Genomic DNA, 22990 nt, shown 5'->3' with positions numbered 1-22990 from the left:
TATGTTAACGCTGTGGAGCAACAAATATATTCCACATTCAAGGCTCCACATTTAAAATGTTTGATCTATTTTAAGCACAATTCCTTTGTAATGTGCATTGATTCAGTGTTCCCCTGAATAGATAAGGGTTGATTTTATGGATTTTCTTTCTCTTCACCTTTATTGTATTCTATTTTGCAGAACACAAGTAGATCAATATGATAGTTGTATTGTGTATTTTATTTAGTCAATCATTACATACAACAAGTAAAGCCACATTCTAATCTACAAAACAAAAAGGACTGGAAAGGTATAGGCAGAAGTCTAAATGATGATATATTTCTATCCTAAATTCCTATCAATTAAATCAGATAATTAAATATATATAGATACACATATTTAATTCACACTAGTTCAGTGAGGAGAGCACTGAATCTGGCTGGATCTACATCGATAAGATTCTCTGGGCACAACAATGTTGTGTGATATTTGTTTCTATTACTCTAATAATGGTAATAATACTAATAATAATCTGACTAACAATTCATTTGATTATTGAACAGCATCAAATCATCACATTTAAGAAGCTTGAAGGAATGAATGTTTGGCATTTTTTATTGAAAAAACACAAACAATCAATAATCAAAAGTTGCAGATTCAGTGGACAAATCTGTTTCACCTATAAATAACGTGTAAATACAGAAGTTAAATAGTTGGAATGGCTTGTAAAAAAATCTGGAAGTAAGCAACACAAGAGGATAAAACATAAGCACAAAAAGTAACCCAATTAAAAAATAAAATCCATAGCTGCCAGACACTATTGTGATAGGACAAATAACTATTGTTTTCATTATCAAATAATAATAATAATGAAAACAATTGATCTCAATCAATTGCTTAATCATTTTGCCGATAGTCAAAAATACATACAAATGCTGATTAAAAAATGACATCTTCAATTGGCTTGTTTTGTCATCCAACAGTTTAAAGGTATTCAGTTTATTATTACATAAGACAGAGAAAAGCAGACGATCCTCACAATATTAAATCTAGAGAATGAAGGGTTTTTGTTTTTAAATTCAATTATTATAAAACAGTTTCCAGTCGATTGATGAGTCAATAATCAACTAATTATTTCAGCTTTGTTCATACAAGATTAAAAGAGGTTTTTAAATGGTTTGCTTGGGAGAATAAATTAAGATTCAGTACATCTCAACATCCTTTACACATCTATATTCACTTTAAGTGTGTGTGTGTGTGTGGTGCTGCAGTGATGATGGATGGAGGTGTCCTCCTGTGTGTCTCCCGCTCATGGGTTAACTGTCCTTGGCTCAACTAGATATAGAGCTGAGAGATGAAGGCAGTAAAGCATCCCCTCTGTCTTCTCCTGCGTGGTCCTGTTTATTGAATTAAACATCAGTACAACCGCTGTCTCTTTTTTTTCTCCCCTCATCTCAACTTAATTTGATCAGAGAATCTGCTGATGCAGTGTGTGCCCGGCTCATGTGAAACCAATTTGAAGCTACACATAAAAATGACTCTCTCTCTGTCCTCATGCACACACACACACACGCACACACGCACACATGCACACACACACACACCTTCGATAATAAAATATCAGCGGAGAAACACCATCCACAGGTGACACTGAGAGGTTTATGGGTAATGTGGAAGTGAACGCGACAACTTGTAGCTACATTTACAGAAATGTATGTGGTTGGAAGGATTAGGTATTCATATCATGCAGATAAATATTATGGTAACATCACCAAGGGTCATTGTTTTGTTGCCACGACATCGATCAACGGTTTTGTTGTGAATGGGAGCGGTTATGAAACCATGATTAGGGTCATTCGTACAATAACTCGACTGACTTTTGACTCCGTTTACATGCAAAGATATACACAACATCCAACCCTCCACACCCACAATTAGTAATCAGCATCTCACGCGTGAGCTATATTTTTCAACCGCGGCTACGAGCCAAAAAAAGCTTACATTCTCAAATGTCCATTTTTAATCTCTCGACACTGGTTGTGAAGAGATTCTTGTGAAGGCCACTCTTGTTACCGTCCCTCCACCACGACTCAGTGAGTAAACACTGTCCACGGAAACTCAAGGAAGGAATTGATATTATTGTATTGTATTATGTGTTTTATTCAGGCAATCAATCCATACAATACATTAAGCCACAATCTAATGTACAAATTATTACATTATAAAGGGGTCTTCAGGCAAAGAAAGTGAAACATGACTCAAATGTTGCATCTAGGAGTTGTGTCGGCCAATCAAATATGTGCACACTGAGAATTGTGTTTTCACTACGTGAGAATGGGTCGTATACACACAACGCAGGTCCCCTTCACAGAGCCGCCCGCCATGTTTCTACACCTCAGACGGACAACCCAAATGCATGAGACTTAAACACATTTGAATGTTTCTGCATTGGCCACCGTATAGTTCATCTACACACTTAGCACACAAGAAAAGTTTTATTTGGTTGCATTCTGCGACCTCACCAATTGATGCCGCCAAACCCTACACACTTGCACCTTTGACACAACTCGGTTGTCAGTCTGAAGGCCACTTTAAGTTGCATAAGATATCGCAACTTGTTTAGAGAGCAGGAACAATTAGACTGATCAAAAACGGTGTGATTGCACCGTGATTGAAAAATAAGTGCTAATTTAAGATGAACTTAATTATCTATCCTTTAACGTGACCTACGGCCTCAAGAGATAGGGAGAATAAAGTGAAAGCACACTGCTATACCGCAGGGATTCCTGCAGCATGTATAGAGGACACGGACAAACGCCACCCTGAAATAGACATATGACAAATGACAGAGTGAGCACTGATCCGCAGCTGTGACAGTGGGAGGCTCAGCTGGTTTATGAATTGCCAACATTCCCTTAATTACTTAAAATTCCAATATATGAGTGAAACTGGGCATCCCAGGAAACATGTTCAAGGCCAACTCCAGTTTCAATTATGGTTTCTTACTGCTGTGAGATGTTCATATAATATCTGCACAACGAATTACAAATGTTTGGTGGTCTCTTTACTTTAAAAATCACAGATTAGACAGAGCGAATATTTAATTTCCTTTTCAATTTTCACCTATAATTCAAGAGTGTTTAAGTGAATACATTCCAAAGATAGACAAAGGTATTGATACAGTATTTGCTTCATCGTGAGCAATAATTTTCCAAACTGCCTTGTGATCATTTGTAGCACATGTGGGAGACACTGTCGCTTTTGGAGAAGCAGTGTCACTGTTTTGGGTTTGTAGAAGATCAAAACATCAACCAACATTTTTTAATTTACAGTAAAATTATTTGATATACCACCCATTTAAAAAAACTATAAGTTATGAAAAAAAACCATGATCGTGCTTTGTACTGGTCCTATTTAAAAAACGAAAGTCTTCCTTGGGAGATGTGTTCCTCGACAGACTTTGATCATCACTCTAAGATTCCATGTGCTGTTTTTACAACATTGCTATTTCAAAAATATGTTCCCATAAAAACAAGATACAGGTTTGTGTTTCCCATCTATGCCTGACCTGCACTTTGAACATGGCTTTGTCTAACCTACAGCATTTTCTCCAGGCCATTACCCGCACAGCCACGCCTCTCATGCAAGAAACTGAGAGGAGCTGCAGGGACCCCGGAGCCGCTGATACACATGGAGGCCTGTGCCAACATAAACCCCAGAGGCTCAGAGCTGCTGCATCATGTGTTGAGCCCGTCCCCTCAGCAGCGAATACCTGGACATGGCTCCTGCTGGAAGTTAAACAGACAAGTCGCTATTTAGTGGAAACCTTTTAGAGAGAATGCCACGCATGAGTGATGTATATCTGTGACAGCTGAGACCTAGCCTGTAGCAGCAGAGTGCATGTTTATATTAAGGGAGGCCTACACGCTGCACTTGAAGCCTGTCATTCCTGATTGTTTAGCTGATGTGTGACAACCTTCAACTTTGAATTTCTTTACCGTGAACAATTTTATTTTTAAATGTTTTCTCAGATTTTCCTGCAGGAAAAGGAAGCAAGGGGAGAAAGAGAAATAAATTCATTGCACTTTTTAGTCCCCCTTTTTGTTAAACTTTGGAGCCACATGTTCTCACGCAGACACAACTCAAGAATGCGGGAGTATGATATGGAAGTGAAAATAAATCTTATCATATACATAAAAAAGAAAAGGGAAAGTTGTTTTAATAGTACATATGTAGAAGAAATCTGAATGAATCTAACAATACTGACATAATATGTATAAATCAAGGGCTATATCAACATGCTGTTTAAGGAAATAAATATAAATGTTTCACTAAGTTCCTTTGAAAACAGTCAAATCAAGATCAACTGCCAAATTAAGAGATTAAATGTGTCTGCGTGTCTGTCAATCACATACTGATATGATGTCCAGATACATTCAGCAAAAGGCTTTAAAACGGACATGAATGCATACAATCGAATACAATCAACTGCAGCACTCAGCGAGAAAAACACAGGAAATAAAATGTAAATACGGCAAACTTCCTCCTCGTATTAAAAAAGCCACAACATAAAACATGTACCATTAAGGATTAAACAACAGTTGGGGTGGCAGCCAAAGTCGTTACGTTATTATAGAAACAACTCCCAACAGCAGACATTTAATAAACAATGAAGAATATATAGTCTCGTTAACGAATACCTGCACAGCGAGAGCTGAGCCGGCGGTGAACGAGACTACCGAGCTGCACGTGCACTGTGCTTTTTATCGGTTCATTTATTTATTTATTCTTTCAACTGAGCAATTACATTTTCAAATTGTGATCTCCCTCCTGTGAGAAGCGCAATAAGTGCTAAAAGAGTATTGCTTTGGGGAAAGGGCAAAAAAACAAACATCTTAAAATAAAACTTTAACGGTGATTTTCACCGTTTGTGTCATTTGTTTTATGCCTAAAACGTGAAGTCCTCCTGTTGGGTGGAGTTGGACTGCAGATGGCCAACATGATGGGAACAGCGACAAGACACGAGTTGTGTCTCGAGAGTCATAATAAATAAGTTAATTATGACTGCAAATAAGAGAGAGAGAGAGAGAGAAAGGGGCAGAGCGAGAGAGAGACGAAATCTTTTTTAGACTGAATTAATCTGCAGCATTCAGGCCTGACAACCGCAGTTCAAACACATTCAAGATATATTTCGTTTCATTGTATATTAACCAAAAGCTTTCCGTTTGTGTCTGATTTTAAATGATAGGCTATTTATTTGTTTATCACCTACACAATACCATAATAAAGTCAATTAAAGACGTGATTTGCGATAATGTCTCCATGTCATAAAAGGCTCATGTTTCCTAAAAAAATATTTACGCTGTAATTCACATTTTTATAGGCAAGGAAATGCGAATTGCTGGCGCGACATCTTATTGTGAAAGTGCACGAAGCCAAGTCTTTCAATTAGCATCATGGGCTTCACAATTCATGTATTATTATGTCACCGATTATCAAATTGCAGGGCTGAAAATGAGTTGCTGTGATGGGCTCTTTTTCATCATGACAAGTGACATATCCGCAATGACTCAGAGGGTTAAATTCATTTGGTTTAATGTGGGTCTCTAAAACAAACAGCCTAGTTAATATTTATTAAAATGTTCAGTCCATCGTCGGTTAACATTAAGCACTGTTTTTGGTCCAAATTCAAGGCTTTATCCTTCCAATTACAATTAATTCCAAAAGGTCCTCTTTCTGCATGCAAGAGGCAAAGAAAACACACATTTTATTGTCCTTAAACACACTTCATAATATCAAAATGTGGCCTAGAGAAGGAAACGCCACTTTAAATGCCATACAGATTGATATAAAGAAATTAAAGTCACGCGGTTAGGTTTCTCCGTCACAGCAGGAATCAAAGACGTTATATTCATCCTCTAATTACATTATTGTCATGTGTTGTGTCTCCCGCGTGTTTCCCCAAAAAGCTTCCCCCCCCCCCACTTCTGAGCTTGACCTCCCATTTCCAACGGCTGCATAATAACGCGAGCTGGAGCTCGGTGTGGGCCTGTACTTCAGATGTGTGTGGAGCCTGAAGGTCGGAGTGTGTGTGTCTTTGTGTGATTGAGTGTGTGTGTGTGTGTGTCAGAGCTACACCGAGGCGGCATCAATTTGAGCAAGGCATTTCTCTTTACCCCGACAAACCTTCAGGGGGCTTTTAGCATTTGTTCAGTCTGCAGTCTCTGGAAAACATCAGATTCATTTTTTAACCAGTCCCAGATGCGGCAGCGTGAGAGTGCGTTTTGCGAGAGCGCGTCAGTGTGAGTTTGTCAGTGCATGAGCATTTGGGGGAGAATATCTGCTGTCTAGAGAAGGGGAGGGAAAGAAGAACAGTGTGGATTTTTTTTTTTTTATATTATTTTTTTTAGGTATGAACGCAGCGTGCGTCTCATACTGCGATATGACATCGATGGATTCATATTATAGCACGTCTACTGCGCAAGGTAGGGATCATCAGGCGAACCCGTTCAGGACTTTCCAGACCACTGAAACCAAATACAGCCCCACGTTCACTCCGGGTAAAGGACAGGCTTACGGAGAGAAGTCCCGGAGTCCTTTCCAGCCGGAGTGCCAGTCGTTGGATGGCGCGGAGGACAGCAGCTTCAACAAATACCAGCTCTTCGTGCAGCGGCCGACCTGCAAGACTCCGCCCGAGGGCAACAAGCTGCACGAGGACAGCGGGCACAACGGGACGCTGCTCCCCTGCTATGGTGAGTGCGCATGAGAGGAGCATTGCGACTGTAGGAGCCAGCATGTATTTGAGTTCAACGGAAATGCAGGACACGCGGGGACGTTTGCAAGCAATAATGGCAATTATTAGTGAGTTAATAGAGAATCTGAAAGTCAGTATAAATTGTGAGCGACGAGCAGAGAGGAGGAGAGGGTGAACCCACAAAGACATTATATATATATACACTTATGTACAGTTAAATATCTAAATATAAATGAATACATATATATATTTAGAGATATTTAACTGTACAGAAGTATGGATATTTCTAAATTAAATGTATATCAATTGCAACAATATCGTTTCCTATCAAACTATTGAAACTGAGCGATGACAATAAAAATATGTTTCTATAGGGAAACAAATACTTTAGTTGCATACCTTAAAACTCTTTAAACCCTTGGAAAATCGTTCACATGCAGTGCATGAAACAAGTATATACAATAAAAACTAAATTAAACATTACACGATTACTTTGAAATATATTAAAGGGAGAGTAGTAGCATTGCATGATCAGTTGTTTTCTATGAGATACAACACAGAAAGGCGAAGGAGTTATTGAAAACACATTTTGTGAAAGGATGTTTGCCCATTTGTGTACACTCAACTTGGACGTTTATATCCACAGTTTATAAGTTCACCCTGAAACCGCAGCATCTCACTGATCTTATAACTCACGTCAGCTCTTAAAAGTAGAAACCTCATGAATTATTTTCATATATAAATGTGAATTACAAGCATGTATAGCATGAGGCACGCTTGCAAACGCAAGCACGCCCCATAATCAAAGACCCATACAAAAATGAAGAAACTAAATATTTCAACTGCACTATTTAGCGTGCATGGTTTATGATGTGATTTATTGATGATAAATAACTGATTCCAGAGTGAAGGGAGTCCACATTTATTCAATGGAGTAGTTATAGGCCAATACCTTACAATGTGTTGACCGTAATGACGGATTTAGACACTGATCGGACGTCCCGACAAATATTCATTTAAACAGAAAACGTGCTTTACACAGTCTCCCGACAATTCGTTTAAATACGCATTTTCCGTATAAAGTAAACAATCCATGTCACTGTACTTTTATGAGACGTGGAGGCTTAAAAAAAAAGGCAAAACCCTTAATGAGCAGAAAAAGTTATATGTTGGACACGAGACGACAGCCTATAAAAAAATACATAATGTTTAAAAATTACCTCAATATAGTATATGTTACGGTGTTTATATACAATGCATTGTATTTTTGAAAAACGTCAGAAATATCCTTATTTTTGTTTTGTTATCAGTGTATCTACGTCTCCATATATTTCCGATCCAGAAGTTTATCATAATGCTCAGAAAACATCTGTTATTTTCATGGCTAAAATAACCTACAGATAAATATTTTAATCAACAATTCCTGCTGGAAAAAAGATTGTCAATAAACACAATCAATAAACATTAACAAAAAAAACATGCCAAACCCTATTAAATACACTGAATACTATAGTTTTGTAAGTCATATAAACATTAGGTGTAACAAATAAACATTAACTGCCCATATCTGCTCCGTAAGGCTTGCAGTAAAAGGTATATATTTTTTTACACTGATCCAACTCTTTGCCAAAATACATGAAAGAAACAACTGGAGTCACTCTTCACTTTAAGCTGAACTGTCACTTTTATTCTGGAGTTTGAGAGCAATGCGTCAATGCAGGTTGGATAACCCTACACAGAAGTGAATTGATTTGGCAAGTGCATTGACAGAACCATTTAAACACCATCATTAAATGCAACAGGCCTCCTTCGAGGAGGGCTCTGCAATGTTTGAGAATGTTGCAGCCAGATGAGTGCATCGTGGCTCCGGGGAGGATGCTTTGGGCTCCTGCCAGAGTGCAGGCGTCAACAGGCTCGTGCTGTTTTGTGTGGTCCTCAATGGGAGACATATTGCTCAATGCTGATTCTTTATCTCCATCATGACGACAAACGTCATATCAAACCCAAAAGGGACTTTTCGGTGTGGCAACTGGGATACTGTTGATACAGCAACCCAATGTTTGGTCTCGTTGTCATTCTGGGAATGTTATGGCCAACAAGTTTGGAACACATGCTATCTATATATCTAATATGTTAATATAAGAAAATAATGTGGATTTATAATGTTCACAGGAAACATTTTGGGCATTTGCTGTAAGATGTTGACCTCATTTCTCCTCTTTTAATTGAGACGGCTCCCAAACTTTTTGTAGAATATTTTCCTTAAAATCCATTTATTCCAATGCAATGATTCAACTGCAACAATGTGAACATTTAAGAGATTCAAAAGCAATTCTAAAATGCACATGTACACTACCGTTCAAAAGTTTGGGGTCATCCAGACAATTTTGTGTCTTCCATGAAAACTCACTTTTATTTATCAAATGAATTGAAAATTGAATAGAACATATAGTCAAGACATTGACAAGGTTAGAAATAATGATTAATATTTGAAGTATTAATTTTGTTCTTCAAACTTCAAGCTCAAAGGAAGGCCAGTTGTATAGCTTATATCACCAGCATAACTGTTTTCAGCTGTGCTAAAATAATTGCACAAGGGTTTTCTAATCAGATATTAGTCTTCTAAGGCGATTAGCAAACACAATGTACCATTAGAACACTGGAGTGATAGTTGATGGAAATGGGCCTCTATACACCTATGGAGATATTTCATTAGAAACCAGACGTTTCCACCTTGAATAGTCATTTACCACATTAACAATGTATAGTGTGTATTTTTGATTAATGTTATCTTTATTGAAAAAACAGTGCTTTTCTTTGAAAAATAAAGAAATTTCTAAGTGACCCCAAACTTTTGAACGGTATATATAATCAAACATTTCTCCAATTCATTTCTAAAATCACTGAATAGTTTTTAATAAGGTTTATGTTGTTTTGCGTGAATGGAAATCCTATTTAGTCCCAACGGATTCTTAAATGATGTTCATTAAAAATAGAAATTTAATTGTCCCTGGAGGAGTGAATGAACATATTTCTGCACAGTAGTGGCTCAGGTTGGCGGGTTTGTTTCCTTGAGTGCATGGTGAGACTGTCCCACAGCGAGAAGCGGGATAGAGCCGTCTACCTGCTCACACAGCGATGAATGAAATAAAACCCCTGGAGCTGATCGAGTGCTGAGGAATGCAGGTCAGCGCTGCAGGAGAGGTCCGCATTAATCTAAGGCAGATGTGCATTACTGGCTCCTATAGTTATTATTCATACTCCCCAAACATCAGCTCTCCAAAGCTTTAGAGAGTGCCTGCGATGACAAAATGGGACTGGTTTACATAAACCTATGTCAACAACACCCTGTGCAAATAAGCAACGAGTCTGAAATGGAAATTATGATTGGGTAATGATTTAAATAGCTTGAAATGAGAGGGCTTTGCCTAAACGTGTGGGAATGACTGTTTACATCCACGTACCGGACTCTATGGCTTTGAGACCACATAGGAGTCTTCTGCTTCATAATTGTAAAATAATTTTAAGTTGTTATCCTTGATACGGATTGACTGCAGCGACATGAACTTATGATATACAACATATTCCCAGTTTTATTTTGAAATTTGAGAGGATGTTAGTGGAGCTAAGGCTAAACACAAAGAATGAGTCATTGTGTTCGTCCTGTAGTTACCGTGGTGGAGATCTGCATTGCTCATGTACAACGTGTCTGTAGCAACACTCACGAAAGGCAGTTTGTGCCTTGTCCTCTATATGTCATTTCACGAAATAACAGTTCCAAGCGATAAAAGCATTTGTAACATAACGCTTGATGTGCTTTCAAACAACCCCCTCCTCCATTCAGCGAGATATATTCACCCTGTGAGATGTAAAACATTTTTCTCTGCACATGAAAACCTAAACAAGACCCCCCAAAAAAAGTCATGGCAGCATTTTAAAAGCCCCTTGTCACAATATAGCACTCTGTTAGAAGCTCGGGAAGTGATGTCACAGGACATGCATGTGCTGATGACTAACACATTGTGTCAATGTGCACAATACGCCTGAATGACACCTGTGAACGCTGTGTGTCTGAATACATCAGATTATGTAATGAGTATGCTCAAACGATAAAATCCTGGCTTGTTAAAAAATATATGCTTGTGCTGTTGTGCAACGTACACAGCATGATTTTCCATTTACTTCCAGCCACCTCTCTGGCAGGGGAAGGTAACTCCACCCCGCCTACCTGGGAATCGAATGCAGGCGAGATTAAAGAGATGCTTTGGAAACCTTAACCAGCTGGTGCACATTTTGTTTGAGGCTGGCGCTATGTCTTTACTTTGACTTCTTTGATTCTTATCAATGGACTAAATCTAACCTCTGTAAGAGTTCTTGAATAATGCAAACATTTGGCCACACAGTGCTATGGTCAAGAAAGGGATACACACTTTTAGCTTGACAGGTCATGCAAAAATGAGTCAAGAAAGCCAACTGTGATACAATAATGATGGAAACGACTGCAACACAAGAGTATGATGATCACTATGGATCCATGATCAACAAGTTCTTTTTTTATTTCTCTGCATGGTTTCAGCAGCGAGACTCTGCTCATTTTGCGTGTTTGATATATATTCTTTTATGAAAAGCCAGAGAGGGGAAGGAACCCAAATCACCATTTACTGACTCTGCCTTAAAAAATAAATTTCTTTAGCTTCTCTCTAATTCCAAAGAGGCCGAAAATACCGCCAAAAAAGGTTTCTAATATGATCTAGACATTATAAAATGTGCTTGTTGAATAAATGTAGGACTACTGGAAGAAAGAGAGAGGCTAATTATTGATAATCTATAATCTTCTTAGATTTAAATTCCCATCCTGTTTTTAGTTCATGTATATCATCCAACCTAAACTTGCTTGTAATATTGCTCATAAAAAACACAATCACAGCATTAAAAAGATTAGCCTGAAAACTGATTTAATCTTGACAGAGTTTAAAGGTGGGTCTTTATGGACTGTTGACATTGACATATGACATTAGGCATGTATATATCATTGTCACATGCATTTAGCCTTTTAACTGAAATGCTTTACCAAAATGCAATTTTATCAAGATGCTCCACGAGATTGTTTCCCTGAAGTAGAACATATGTTAACTCTCCCCCATTACTTATTGCAATAAAAAAACAAAAACATAAAATTGCTGAGCTCTTTGATGTGAGACAGTGACAGTCCCGGCCCAAGGTATTATGACAGTAGTGAGGTCATGATTGTGTCAATTTATCAGGAGCTGAGGCTGAACAGCAAGATATTTCGGTTTCCCAGGGAATCTGCATTCCTGCGTGAACCACTGGCATATATCTCTCCTCAGGAACATCTGGGAGCGTCCCTTCCACTGAGGAAACAACAGTCAACATCAGGACTTAGACTGTGCTGCGGGAAATATAATCCAGCCCAAAGCATGTCTGCAAAACCAGCAATGAATGTGCAACTAATAGCCACCAAAGCCAGTGGAATATTTGACTTCATTTGTTCCATATAAGGTGTGATGAGTGGAGAGCCATTGTGGCAGACTGCTGTTGGCTTGGAGTGTTTTGAGAGAACCATCTTGAGTGCTTGGTTTAAAAGCATTCCCTTCCCTATTTAGTGTTTGGTCATTAACCCTTCCCCAGGTTACTAATTTATAGTGTTTCTTTTATTTGGCTTCACTTGACCCTCCCCATCCCATTCCATAAAAACTGAGAGGGTGCCCTGTTGCTTTTACAACCAGTTAAATTACACTTTGATGTTTTCTCTCTGTTTTCAGCAGTGATGAAATTGCTGGCCGTAGTAAACATCTGACCTCGGCTAACTGAAGAGGTCTTCAGCCTGTCACAGAGTAGATGGCAAATTGCAGGATCAGCTGGTGATATTCAGTGTCCATTTAAATGCACGTTGATCAATACTGAAATGAGGACAGTCGAAAACGCATTCCTCTGAATGCCAAAAAAAACCGGAGCTAACGTGGTGGAATCTTGGCTCTCAAAAGAAAGTGTGTGATGGCTGTGTTCTCCAGAACAGTGTGCAGAAACACACAGCTCAGCATGCGGGAATACTGAAAGATGTTTGTGGCCAAGAACTCTGTGTTGTTAGCGTGACAGAGAAAACAGAAATATGTTTGGAGTGCAAGACAGAGAAAGATGTTAATTAGAAGAGATTCTAGGGCTCATTGTGGTCTAATACATCTGCATATGGCCAACTCTCTTGGCTGATATTCAGAGCATTAATATAGCGGCAAACAACCTATATGTAATGTAAAGATACCGTTGAGTAATATCTACCTGAGCAAAGGAGGAAAGAAAATCATGCTTTATCAATAGTGGGCCTATGTGTTGTAATTTGAGCTTTATCTTGCTTTGTTGACATGTTAGCTTGTCCCACTGGTTAGCTCACGAGTGTCGCTCTGCAATGCTCTCATTGGCTTTGTTCAGCAACAAGGCTGGAAATAGGCGGAAACAGCTAGCTTGTCTTTGTCTAAAGGTAACACAATCCGACAACCAACACCTAAAACACACTTTTTAATTCATGTCTTGTTGGTTTGATCTGTATAAAAAGAGTTTATTTTCACAAAAATACAATAAAACTATGAATTGTCAGCTCCTTATGCTAAATGTAGCCAAGCAGCTGCTCATTTAGCTTCCTATTTAGAGTATCAGACATGAAAGTGGCATTATAAAGTTTCGTCTTACTTTTAATGAGAAAGCAAATCAGTGGAATTCCTAAAATGTCAATCTAATTCATTAAATGTTCTGATTCCAGAGTAAACATAGTCGATATACATAGATCTGAATAAGACTGCAAACTTTTTCACCCACTATCCCACCATCTTCCCATCCCCCAGCTGCATCCTTTACCTTACAGGATATATGCCTTGCTCAGGGGCATTTTCTCTCACAGATGCAAATGCTAAGTAGGACCCTGGAGTTGACCTGCCTTACTTCTTAGCATTGCAGTGGTGCTCCTGCCCAGGGGCAGTAAGAAAATATTGCACATTGTTTTAGCATTAGAGGCCAGTGCAGGGGTCGGTGATGTCAGAACATCTGCCTGCGTGGAGACTGTAAGAGGGTCTGACAGGTGGGCCACAGCGATATGAGGTCATGAACTCCAGCTGGGCGAGCTGTGTTGTTCCATTAGCGTCTCTGTCGGGGCAAGTCTGAGCCAACGAGCCAGGGAGGGCTGCTGCGGTATCGAAAAGGATGACTATTGACATCTCTTTGTGGGACGCGCTAGCCAAAGGCGTACTAATCCATAAAAACAAACATGCATGTTACAGACAGCCACCGCCTAGCTTCATCACTGTAAAACTATTCAGTCATCTAACTAACCACTAAAAACACGTGGCCCAGAGAGTCACCAGTGCCACAGAGTGTCAACTCTCCTTCCCTCATTGGACTGGGTTTCTGAGAATGACAGGAGGCCATTACTGACATTGACAATAACAAAAATGCAAATTGACGATGAAAAAAATGCCAAAGTGAATCACTTAAAATGTATTTAACTTAAATATTGGACCAAAGTAATGCTGTGTTGCACAATACTTTGTTCCTATGGAAGAGACCATTATGGTGTAGTTTCAAACCAGTACAGTTAGGTCCGGGCGCTCACCATGCCCAGTCTCAGAAAAGGCAAACAGAGCACACTGCTCTCACTGGCCCGCAACCAGAGCCCTTCAGCTTATTTATTCATACAGCTGTTTGTTTATTGAAGGAGAAGTGACAGCTTTCTTCATCTTCTAAAAGGAAACAAAAAAGCCAGCAAGCGCTGACAGGAACAGAGCGCGGTCTGTCACAAAATGGACGCTCACCAAATTGAAGGTGACAAACACAATGTTGTTTACATCTCCGGGGCAAGGCCAGCGCGGTCGTACACAAGGCCCGCCATACACGGCTTGAGGCGGAGCAGGTTTTAAGTGGCTTGGGTTTCAGGTGGCGTGATTGAGAGATGCAAGGGAGAGGGCTTCAAGGGTTGTGTCACAGGTCACGCCAATGTGTTGTGACACGACTTTCAAACAGAGAAAGACATTTCTTCTCTGGTTGCAAACAGACAAGTCCTTCAAACTTTAAAATAAAACATTACAGCAATGACGTAAGCCTAAAGAAATGTCATTTCATGTGGATGTTGAAATGGGATGATGAGCAGACACACTCCCTGACTTGATCGTGAGGCACCATGGTTTTATTCAGCAACATTTAAAAATAATTGTTGCTCTGCTGAATATTCCAATTATAGAGCAGATTGTATAATTAGAGGACTATTATTGACAACATGTGGGTCTCTTTTTTTTCTGCTCTAAAATAAATAAATGTTATGAGCAGGACCATCCATCCACAGCATAAAAGGGTCTCCCCAGTGATTTAATATTGTACTTCCATAACATTGGAGACATATATATATATGGGTACAAATGATTTGAATCTTCCAAAAAATCCTGAATCCTACATTTCCCATTATGCAAAAAGATAGCATCTTTCATCCAACCCAGTTGAAGAAGAATTAAGGCCAAGTTGAGAATTTCTTTCAAACCTTGGTCACACTTAAACTAAGCTAAACTACAGTTGTAAAATTAGTGAAGCGCCTCTTTAAAAGAACCTAATAAGATTGATTGTAACCTTTCACACTTTCTCTGTCCACTTACAGGAAAAGACAACAGTGGCCTGACAGAGTCTGAGTTGCCCCAGAGTGTCGACTCTCCCGGGATGGAAGGCAGCTACCTGAACCTGAAGGCTCCCGGAGAGAAGGGCCTGAGTGAGCGGCCTGGCTCGGACTTCTCCAGTCCTCTGGACAAAAGTGAGGCCGAGAGCAACAAAGGCAAGAAGAGACGCAATCGCACCACGTTCACCAGCTACCAGCTGGAAGAGCTGGAGAAGGTGTTCCAGAAGACACACTACCCAGATGTTTATGCCCGCGAGCAGCTGGCACTGAGGACAGACCTGACGGAGGCTCGTGTACAGGTGAGGACGGGGGATTAACAGCAGGTTATACGAGAACAATTTGTTTCTGCAATGACTGGAGGCAACAAATCCTACAAACTGAACTACAACATATTAAATTTGTCCATGCCCTTCAAAACGAGAAATGTTTTCTGATCTGCCAAAAGCATTACTACAACAACAACAACCCTGTGATCAAGTTTGTTACATTTATGCACAATAACACCTTGGTTAGGTTGAGGGGAACATGGTGGTTGAAATGACTACTTTGTTGAGGTTAGGGGAGCTTTGTTGCCAAGTTACAAGAACAAACATGTGGTTGATCATGATCATGCTTAACAAACCAAACAAAACAAACAAGTCCTTTTATGAGGAGGCAACATAACACTGAATTGTTATTTATTAAAATAATGGTGTCCAAAACCAGATTGGCACTGAGTATTTGAGTCAGTATTGGACCATTAGTGGCCATCTCTAATAACAATTACTTCACCCACTGAGAGGATTTGTCACTTCAAATCATAAACATACAGCACTTTGGGAAACTTACTGAAATAACAAATGCTGTCGTTCCTTCTTGGGAGGACAGTCTGATGAGTTGTGTTCAATGACTGTAGTGCATGTTTGCGTGCTAATATTCACTCAGGGAAAAGACAGAGAGGGCTGGGAGAGTCAAGACTGGCATGTCGACAAAGATTGTTTGGAGCAGTAGACAGCGAGGTCTATTGTTCGTCGTCTCTCTTTCTGCCTGCCAGTTTTAGATCAGAGTGGGATGTGTGGGACGAAGGGAATACTCTGCTCTTCGCTCTTACATGCTGCAGACTCTGCAGAGGGGTCACAGGCCAAGGGTTTCTCCCCAGCACTACTATGTTCAAACTACTTTACCGCACAACTCTTGAGGCAGGGAGGAACAACACATGGAGAGAAAAAGGAGTCATCAAAGCTGTTTGGCGAGGATATAAAAAACACTTTGACATGCCAGTTTCAATTTCCACACTTGGTCCGAGACATAGTCAGGGACAGAGAACCTGGCCTGGTCCTTGTGGTGGTACAGTAAAATAATTACATTCATGTTGCGTTCACACAGACCCATCTATTCCCCAGATGTATATAATTACCTTCCTCATCCGACATCCACACAGCAGACTCTGTTGAGTCACTGTGGGGTTTGACCCATACTTCTAAAATCAGATCCTAAATATGTATGCAATCAAGACTAAACCCCACAATTTCATCTGAAGGTCTATCAAGACAAAGACCAGGGATATCCAATTGTTGGATACCAAGGGACACTCGAAGTTTGGCAACCGATTGGAGAATCCTTTTCATCTGCGGAACAACAGCCGTTGAAATCCAGAGTACAGATGTTTTCTCCCAAAATGCCAAGGTCAAGGTCCTACAGTTTCATCCCCAGTTTGACGATGAACGTCTTCATAAAGTTGGGCTGCAGTTTTCCTTAATCACATCTGGGACTTCTGCTGCCACTAGTTTATTTAGTACAATTAGCTCTCAACCTCAGACTTGAACTTCACCACCGCCTACTTTTTATGGGGAGGGAGGCTGTGTGAGTGACTGCTGAGGCAGTCTATCAATCGCAGTGGTCCTGGATGACAGAGATGAGGTGAGACGGCTGGACTTCAAAGCCTGCTTTTGGAGTTGTGCACTCTGCCCTCCCTCTCTCCCTCTTCCTCTCTCTCTCTGCTGGCTCTGGAGCATAAATACAGCTCTTTAATTGCTCTGTAAGCTGCCTTTTGCTGTCAACGTCTTTAGCAATTACTGTATCACCACCAAGCACTTTGAGCTCCAAGAGCTCCGAGCCACCTTCCTTGCAGATGTCTGTAAGATAAAATATAGAGGAGTAGTAAGTGTTTGCATTTGATACATATCATCGTTTTGGACTTCATATAGAAAATGGGTCATCGTTGGATCGTTATTAGAAATATATATTTTTAAATCTCTGTTTTAATTGAAATTCTGCTTGTGCAAAAGCATCACAGCTTTCCTTTCTAACGAACTTGGAATCTGGGGATTAAGAGCCGCGGAGCCACAAAGGACACATCTGACTTCATAATGTTCCCGAATGATCTCTCTGCCAAACTATTTGGCTTGGTCTCATTCCTTCTGCTGTTCAAAGGCAACGCTGGAGCAAACCTTCTGTGAAACATGACACACTCAGTACCCAAAAACCAAGACAATGGGGTACATATGTGCTCATACATTGCTTGCTTGTTTATAAAAGGTTCCAGTAAGTGTGTAAATGGTTTGTTTATGACTGACAGAATTTTGCACAGCATGGTAAATGCATGTGTTTTCGGAGTTTGTGTACGCGACGTCCACTGCTGTAGTCGGTATGCCTCCAAAAGGTCAGAGTGGTTAACTGCGGAAAGCCAAGGGCTTAGGCGTCAGGAAATTAAACATGAAATGAAAACAAGCTCCAGTTTGAACATTCTTCCATCTCACTTTCCAATATCCCCATTTCCCCTCGCTGACTTAAAAGGGAGAAGGGAGGAGAACGACTAGGAGAGAGGGGTCAGCAGTGGGGGGAGAGAAGGACTCGAGTGGGAGAGAAGAGGCTGAGCTTTAACGGGGAGATGCGGGGAGGTAGAGTTTGGTGATCTTGATCTATCACAATTAAGATGACAGCTCTGTAACTGATAACACTATAGTTTTTAAAAAGGAGTGGAACTTTCGAATACCGACATTAACCCTAGCCCAAGAGTTTGTGCCTCTCATGCATCACCTTCACATTCTAGTCAGAGCGGCCAATTTGTTTTCAAATACAGTCCCGGTGATCTTTCAGAAACTCAGTAAGCAATTGAAAATCAATAACACAATATTTCCATAATCCTAAAAGCCTTCTTATGTTGTGAATGACAATGTACACCATCGGCTATACAATATTCTTATATTATCATATGCTTATCTCTATGAACTTACATAAGAGGCTCTCATAACCTCTGACAAATTAAACTGTCACAACTTTCTAGAAACCAAAACTAGAACAGTTTGGACTGATGAGCGAGTTTCACACTCATCAGTCTCATCAGGGCCTCCAAATTAAGGATTATATTTGGAAACCTGTGATGTTGTGAGCTCAAATAACCACAGCACCAAAGGAAAAACATGACAAACCTAAAACAATAATAGATCTCAAATCCTCGGGGGGGGGGGGGGGGGGGCATAACATAGACTCTGAGCCCCCCTCCAAACATATGATATAATTCAAAGGGAAAGCACCCCTCACCTTGACATTGGGGTTCAGCCACAATCTCAGATATCAGTTTACCACTTGAGCTGTCCTCTAATCTCACCAGCTGACCCGAGGGATGTCGGAGTCAGACGACATTTCTTGACGTCACCTTCTCGCAAAAACAGTCACCCGCTATATGTATCACAGGAGGCCATGTATGGTCTTCTCTTTGAAAATAATGTTAGAAAAATGACAGGTTTGTGTGCATGTAGCAGTGCTTAAAGTGTCTCGTTTGATAAAGATCCCCTCCCGCCCCGAAAGATCCCCTCCCCCCCTGTCATTTTTCTAACTCAGTATGGGAAACAATCTTTGTTCATGTTTGTCACTAAACTCCATTGTGTTTAAGTTAAAAGACAATTGGGAGAGAGGGACATGATCAGGAGGATTTGGGGAGGTTGACTGAGAGGAAATTGCATGTCAGGGACTGTGAAACCCACAAGCTGATTGGTCTGGGAATCAACCCGCAACCCAAGTTCAAACCCATGTGTCAAGGCAGAATGACTCTCTTTTCTCTTTGAAGAAGTTTCCCTTTCCCTCTTGGGAGAATAAGATTCAGACAACCAACAAATACTTACAAATAAACAGAAGACATCCAGTACCCCCCTGTGCTCCTCTATTCCCTTGCATATCAATGGGAGAAAACGTTGTCGAAAAAAGCAGAGCAAAAGTTGCAACTGAACAGAATTTATTTCCGAATCATTCTAGCTCTCAACCGGCAGACATGTTCGGCCTTACATCAGTTTGGAGGCTACTTAGGTGTTCAAATATACTGTAGCTAATATTTTACCAATTATACAGTAATTTAACTTAAAGTAGAGCAGGAACAAAAGAAATGGCTTGTGCAAAGGACTCCGTTGTCTACATGGTGGTTATGCAATATCAAGGCGCGTTTTATCCAATAATGTTCATCTTTATCTACACTCGTCAAGTCCATTTAGTTTATCCAGGCGAAATAGTATGATTTACATTCTGTACAACATTAATTAAGCAGTTTGTTTTACTCAGAACCTTGATTGGTTCAATTAAAAACTCCCCCAAAGAACTTTAACATGAAAATAAGATAATAAGACCAACATAACTAGATGTCCTGTATACAGACAAGCATGACTAAAAAAGTTATACCCAAACTGCAGAATAATATTTCAGGAAATGCCTCTCAGAATACACTTTTTACTTTTTTGCTCATGTCTTTCAGTCCTGCTTTCCTCTAGTGCCTTCCACAGCTGAAAGACGTAGGCTTAGCCTGCACTTGGTCTGTCAGCAAGTACTGAAAGTTCAACCTACTTCTTACACAGCATCAAATACCCATAATAATCCCCAAAATGGGCAAAAAAAAAGCATATTCTTGGTCAAAAGTTGAACTTTGGTTTCATGGACTATACAGAGGGATTCCCCACTGTATCTTGCGGCGCTGACATGTGGGGGAGAGCACACCTCTCCCAGAGTGATTTATGAATGGCTACAGGCCCAGATGTGGATCTGTCGACGCTGGCAGCCTGAAGGGAGGCAGACGCCTGTGTATCAAAGGGAGGAGCTGATTCGTGCAGCACCAGGGGAGACTCAAAATGTTCACATCAATAGCTCCGTGTGCACGGCACTTTAAAGACACGTCAAGTCTTAAAACCTGGGCCTGCACTTTCATGTGCTGCAGAATTTATTTGCTTCACTATCTTCATTTTATGTGGTTCAGTTTCGGGAAAGGATGGCTTAGTTTTTTGCAAAAAAGTTCTTTGAGTTTGCACGGGATGTGAGATCTATGGAGAGCTTTCTCAAGTTTTGGTTTGTAGTGGCTGGTCTGCTTTTTCCTGATGGGTTTTGTTTCTTTGCAGGTGTGGTTCCAGAATCGCAGAGCCAAGTGGAGGAAGAGGGAGCGTTACGGCCAGATGCAGCAGGTCCGGACACATTTCTCTACTGCTTACGAGCTGCCTCTACTAACTCGGCCTGAGAACTATGCACAGGTAAATGAACACAAGCGGTAGCCAGCTATTCATGATCCGAGAGAAATATTTGAGTTATAAATAGATATGAGCTTTTGTTATGAAGCTCGCTATGAATAATTTCTCTTGGCATCTGAGAGCAGCAAAAACAAGTTGTACATAACATTGGCATATCACCTTTCAAGTTGATATAATTACAAGTCCAATATTCAATCTCTTTTCTCCTTTTTTGGTCTCTCCCAGCTTTTGGAGGGAAATAACTGTCTTTTTAGCATCGTAAGATTTAATTGTGTACACGACGAGCAGCTTACTGTGTCCGTTTGGGGCCGAGCACGTGTAGTGTACAGTGGGGTTTTCTCTAAAAACAGCTGATTGCTGTGGCTAACAACAACGTTATGACAGCAGTAAGAGTGAACCAGAACAGTTTAGTCGATTTTCTGTCGGTGCATCACTACAAGCGACCACTCGCACATAGTCATTGGATTCAGTTTTGTTTGAAAATATACATTTTAGCAACTTTAACTCAGAATTGTTGCTTTCCACCTGCAGATCCAGAACCCTTCGTGGATCGGGAGCAGCAGTGGAGCATCTCCAGTGCCGGGTTGCGTTGTGCCCTGTGACTCTGTCTCCTCCTGTATGCCGCCTCACCCTCACGGTCCTGGAGGTATCTCTGATTTCCTGGGCGTGCCCAATCCAGGGAGCAGCCACATGGGACAGGCACACATGGGCAGCCTCTTTGGGGGTCCTGGGATGGGCGGAGGAATCAATGGCTACGATCTTAACCTTGATCCAGACCGCAAGTCTTCCAGCATAGCTGCGCTGCGTATGAAGGCCAAGGAACACAGTGCAGCCATCTCTTGGGCGACATGAGGTCTCAGCCCAGTACCGCCGTGCCCCCTCATGGCCCTCTTCTCTGGAGCAGCCATCAGCAAGCTGAGCAGCTGTGGGGGAGGAGGGAGTCTTTCCGAGAGCACTAATGATAACACAGGTCAAATGAACAGGCAGAGACTGTGGAGATAACAGAGGCCACTGCAACGGCCAACGCAACCAAGATTACAACTGTGACTGTGACAATCAACAGATGCTGAAAGAGAGAAATACAGAGGTGTGACTCGGAAGAAGATGTTACCGAGACATTGTGTTCGTTCTTGAATCCATGATCTCTCAGGTCTCATTGAAATATGTGTGTTGTCCCCAATAAACTGGATATCATTCATGATAGTGATAGGTTTCAGCAAGAAATGCAATATAATAAATATGGCTTTCAAAACATTATAATAGAAAACAGGAATCCATAACAATAGCATCCAGTATATTAATTTACAGAGGTAAGCTTGATTGAGGTTATTAACTTCCCATAGCTTTTTTTCTTTTTAGTCTTACTTTAGACTCGTCTCTCGTACTGTACTCGAGCTCAAGAACATATCCGAGAACCAAGTGAGTGACATTTTGTTTATGTCAGTTGCCTTTGCAAACTGTCCTTTAAAGCACAATAATTGGTTAGAAAAGAAAACAGTCTGTGGTGCATAGTTTATGTCCCTGCAAAGAAGGACAGACGTGGAATAAAATAGGTTAACGGAGTCTAATTGAGTGAGAGCAGACATGGCCTGTGCCAATTTATTCTGGGAGGAGGGCAGGCATTGGATTGGCAGCAATTTCAAACCAACGTGTCATTTCCTCCCCCAGGGCTGCCTCCACAGGTTCTCCCGCTAGGCTTAGGCCTCAGGTTACAGGAAACTCTGTCTCCAGTGGCAGACAAGGCCTGGCAACGCACAGCAGCAGCCTTCAACACCGACTAGCCACGCCAGCCACCAACAGGAATAGACAGACTTAATTAGCATTAAAGTGAGCCGTCCTGCCCAGCGAACACCGTCGTGCATCACAGCGCACACGGTGAGGCCATACTGCGCACAACGTTCCACACTCTGTAACAATCACTTAACCGTGAGACGTGGGCTCAGCAAAGGTGACTCTGGGATTTGTAGCTCGCTCACAGCGTCCGTCGAAGGCCAGAAACTGCCGGCCAAATCAGTGGCCCCAATGGCCTCCAAGAGCATTCTGTATTGTTTAGGTAATGTGATGACTTTAGAGCTGGACGACAGGAATGTGGTGAATATGTCCAGT

At 40.8% G+C, this 22990-nt stretch overlaps 1 protein-coding gene across 1 annotated transcript; it reads left to right on the top strand.

The window, feature by feature from the left end:
• The first annotated feature begins 6110 nt into the window (after nt 1-6110).
• On the top strand, nt 6111-22160 carry LOC130195178 (homeobox protein aristaless-like 4). The gene is made up of 4 exons (XM_056416539.1): nt 6111-6731; nt 15387-15700; nt 20759-20887; nt 21416-22160. The coding sequence occupies exons 1-4, from the start codon at nt 6392-6394 to the stop codon at nt 21734-21736; spliced, it is 1104 nt and encodes a 367-aa protein (XP_056272514.1). The 5' UTR covers nt 6111-6391; the 3' UTR covers nt 21737-22160.
• Nucleotides 22161-22990: the final 830 nt, after the last annotated feature.

Source organism: Pseudoliparis swirei, chromosome 6 (assembly GCF_029220125.1).
Source record: "Pseudoliparis swirei isolate HS2019 ecotype Mariana Trench chromosome 6, NWPU_hadal_v1, whole genome shotgun sequence".
Taxonomy (NCBI): Eukaryota; Metazoa; Chordata; class Actinopteri; order Perciformes; family Liparidae; genus Pseudoliparis; species Pseudoliparis swirei.
Note: the sequence above shows the minus strand (reverse complement) of the source record. Positions and strands in the feature narration are given on the sequence as shown.

What these genes read in the sequence shown, in the direction of transcription:
- LOC130195178 (XM_056416539.1), top strand. Translation starts at nt 6,392, where the DNA reads ATGAACGCAGCGTGCGTCTCATACTGCGATATGACATCGATGGATTCA. An exon ending in GACGCTGCTCCCCTGCTATG is followed by an intron (nt 6,732 to 15,386) that starts GTGAGTGCGCAT and finishes GTCCACTTACAG; the next exon opens with GAAAAGACAACAGTGGCCTG. An exon ending in TGACGGAGGCTCGTGTACAG is followed by an intron (nt 15,701 to 20,758) that starts GTGAGGACGGGG and finishes GTTTCTTTGCAG; the next exon opens with GTGTGGTTCCAGAATCGCAG.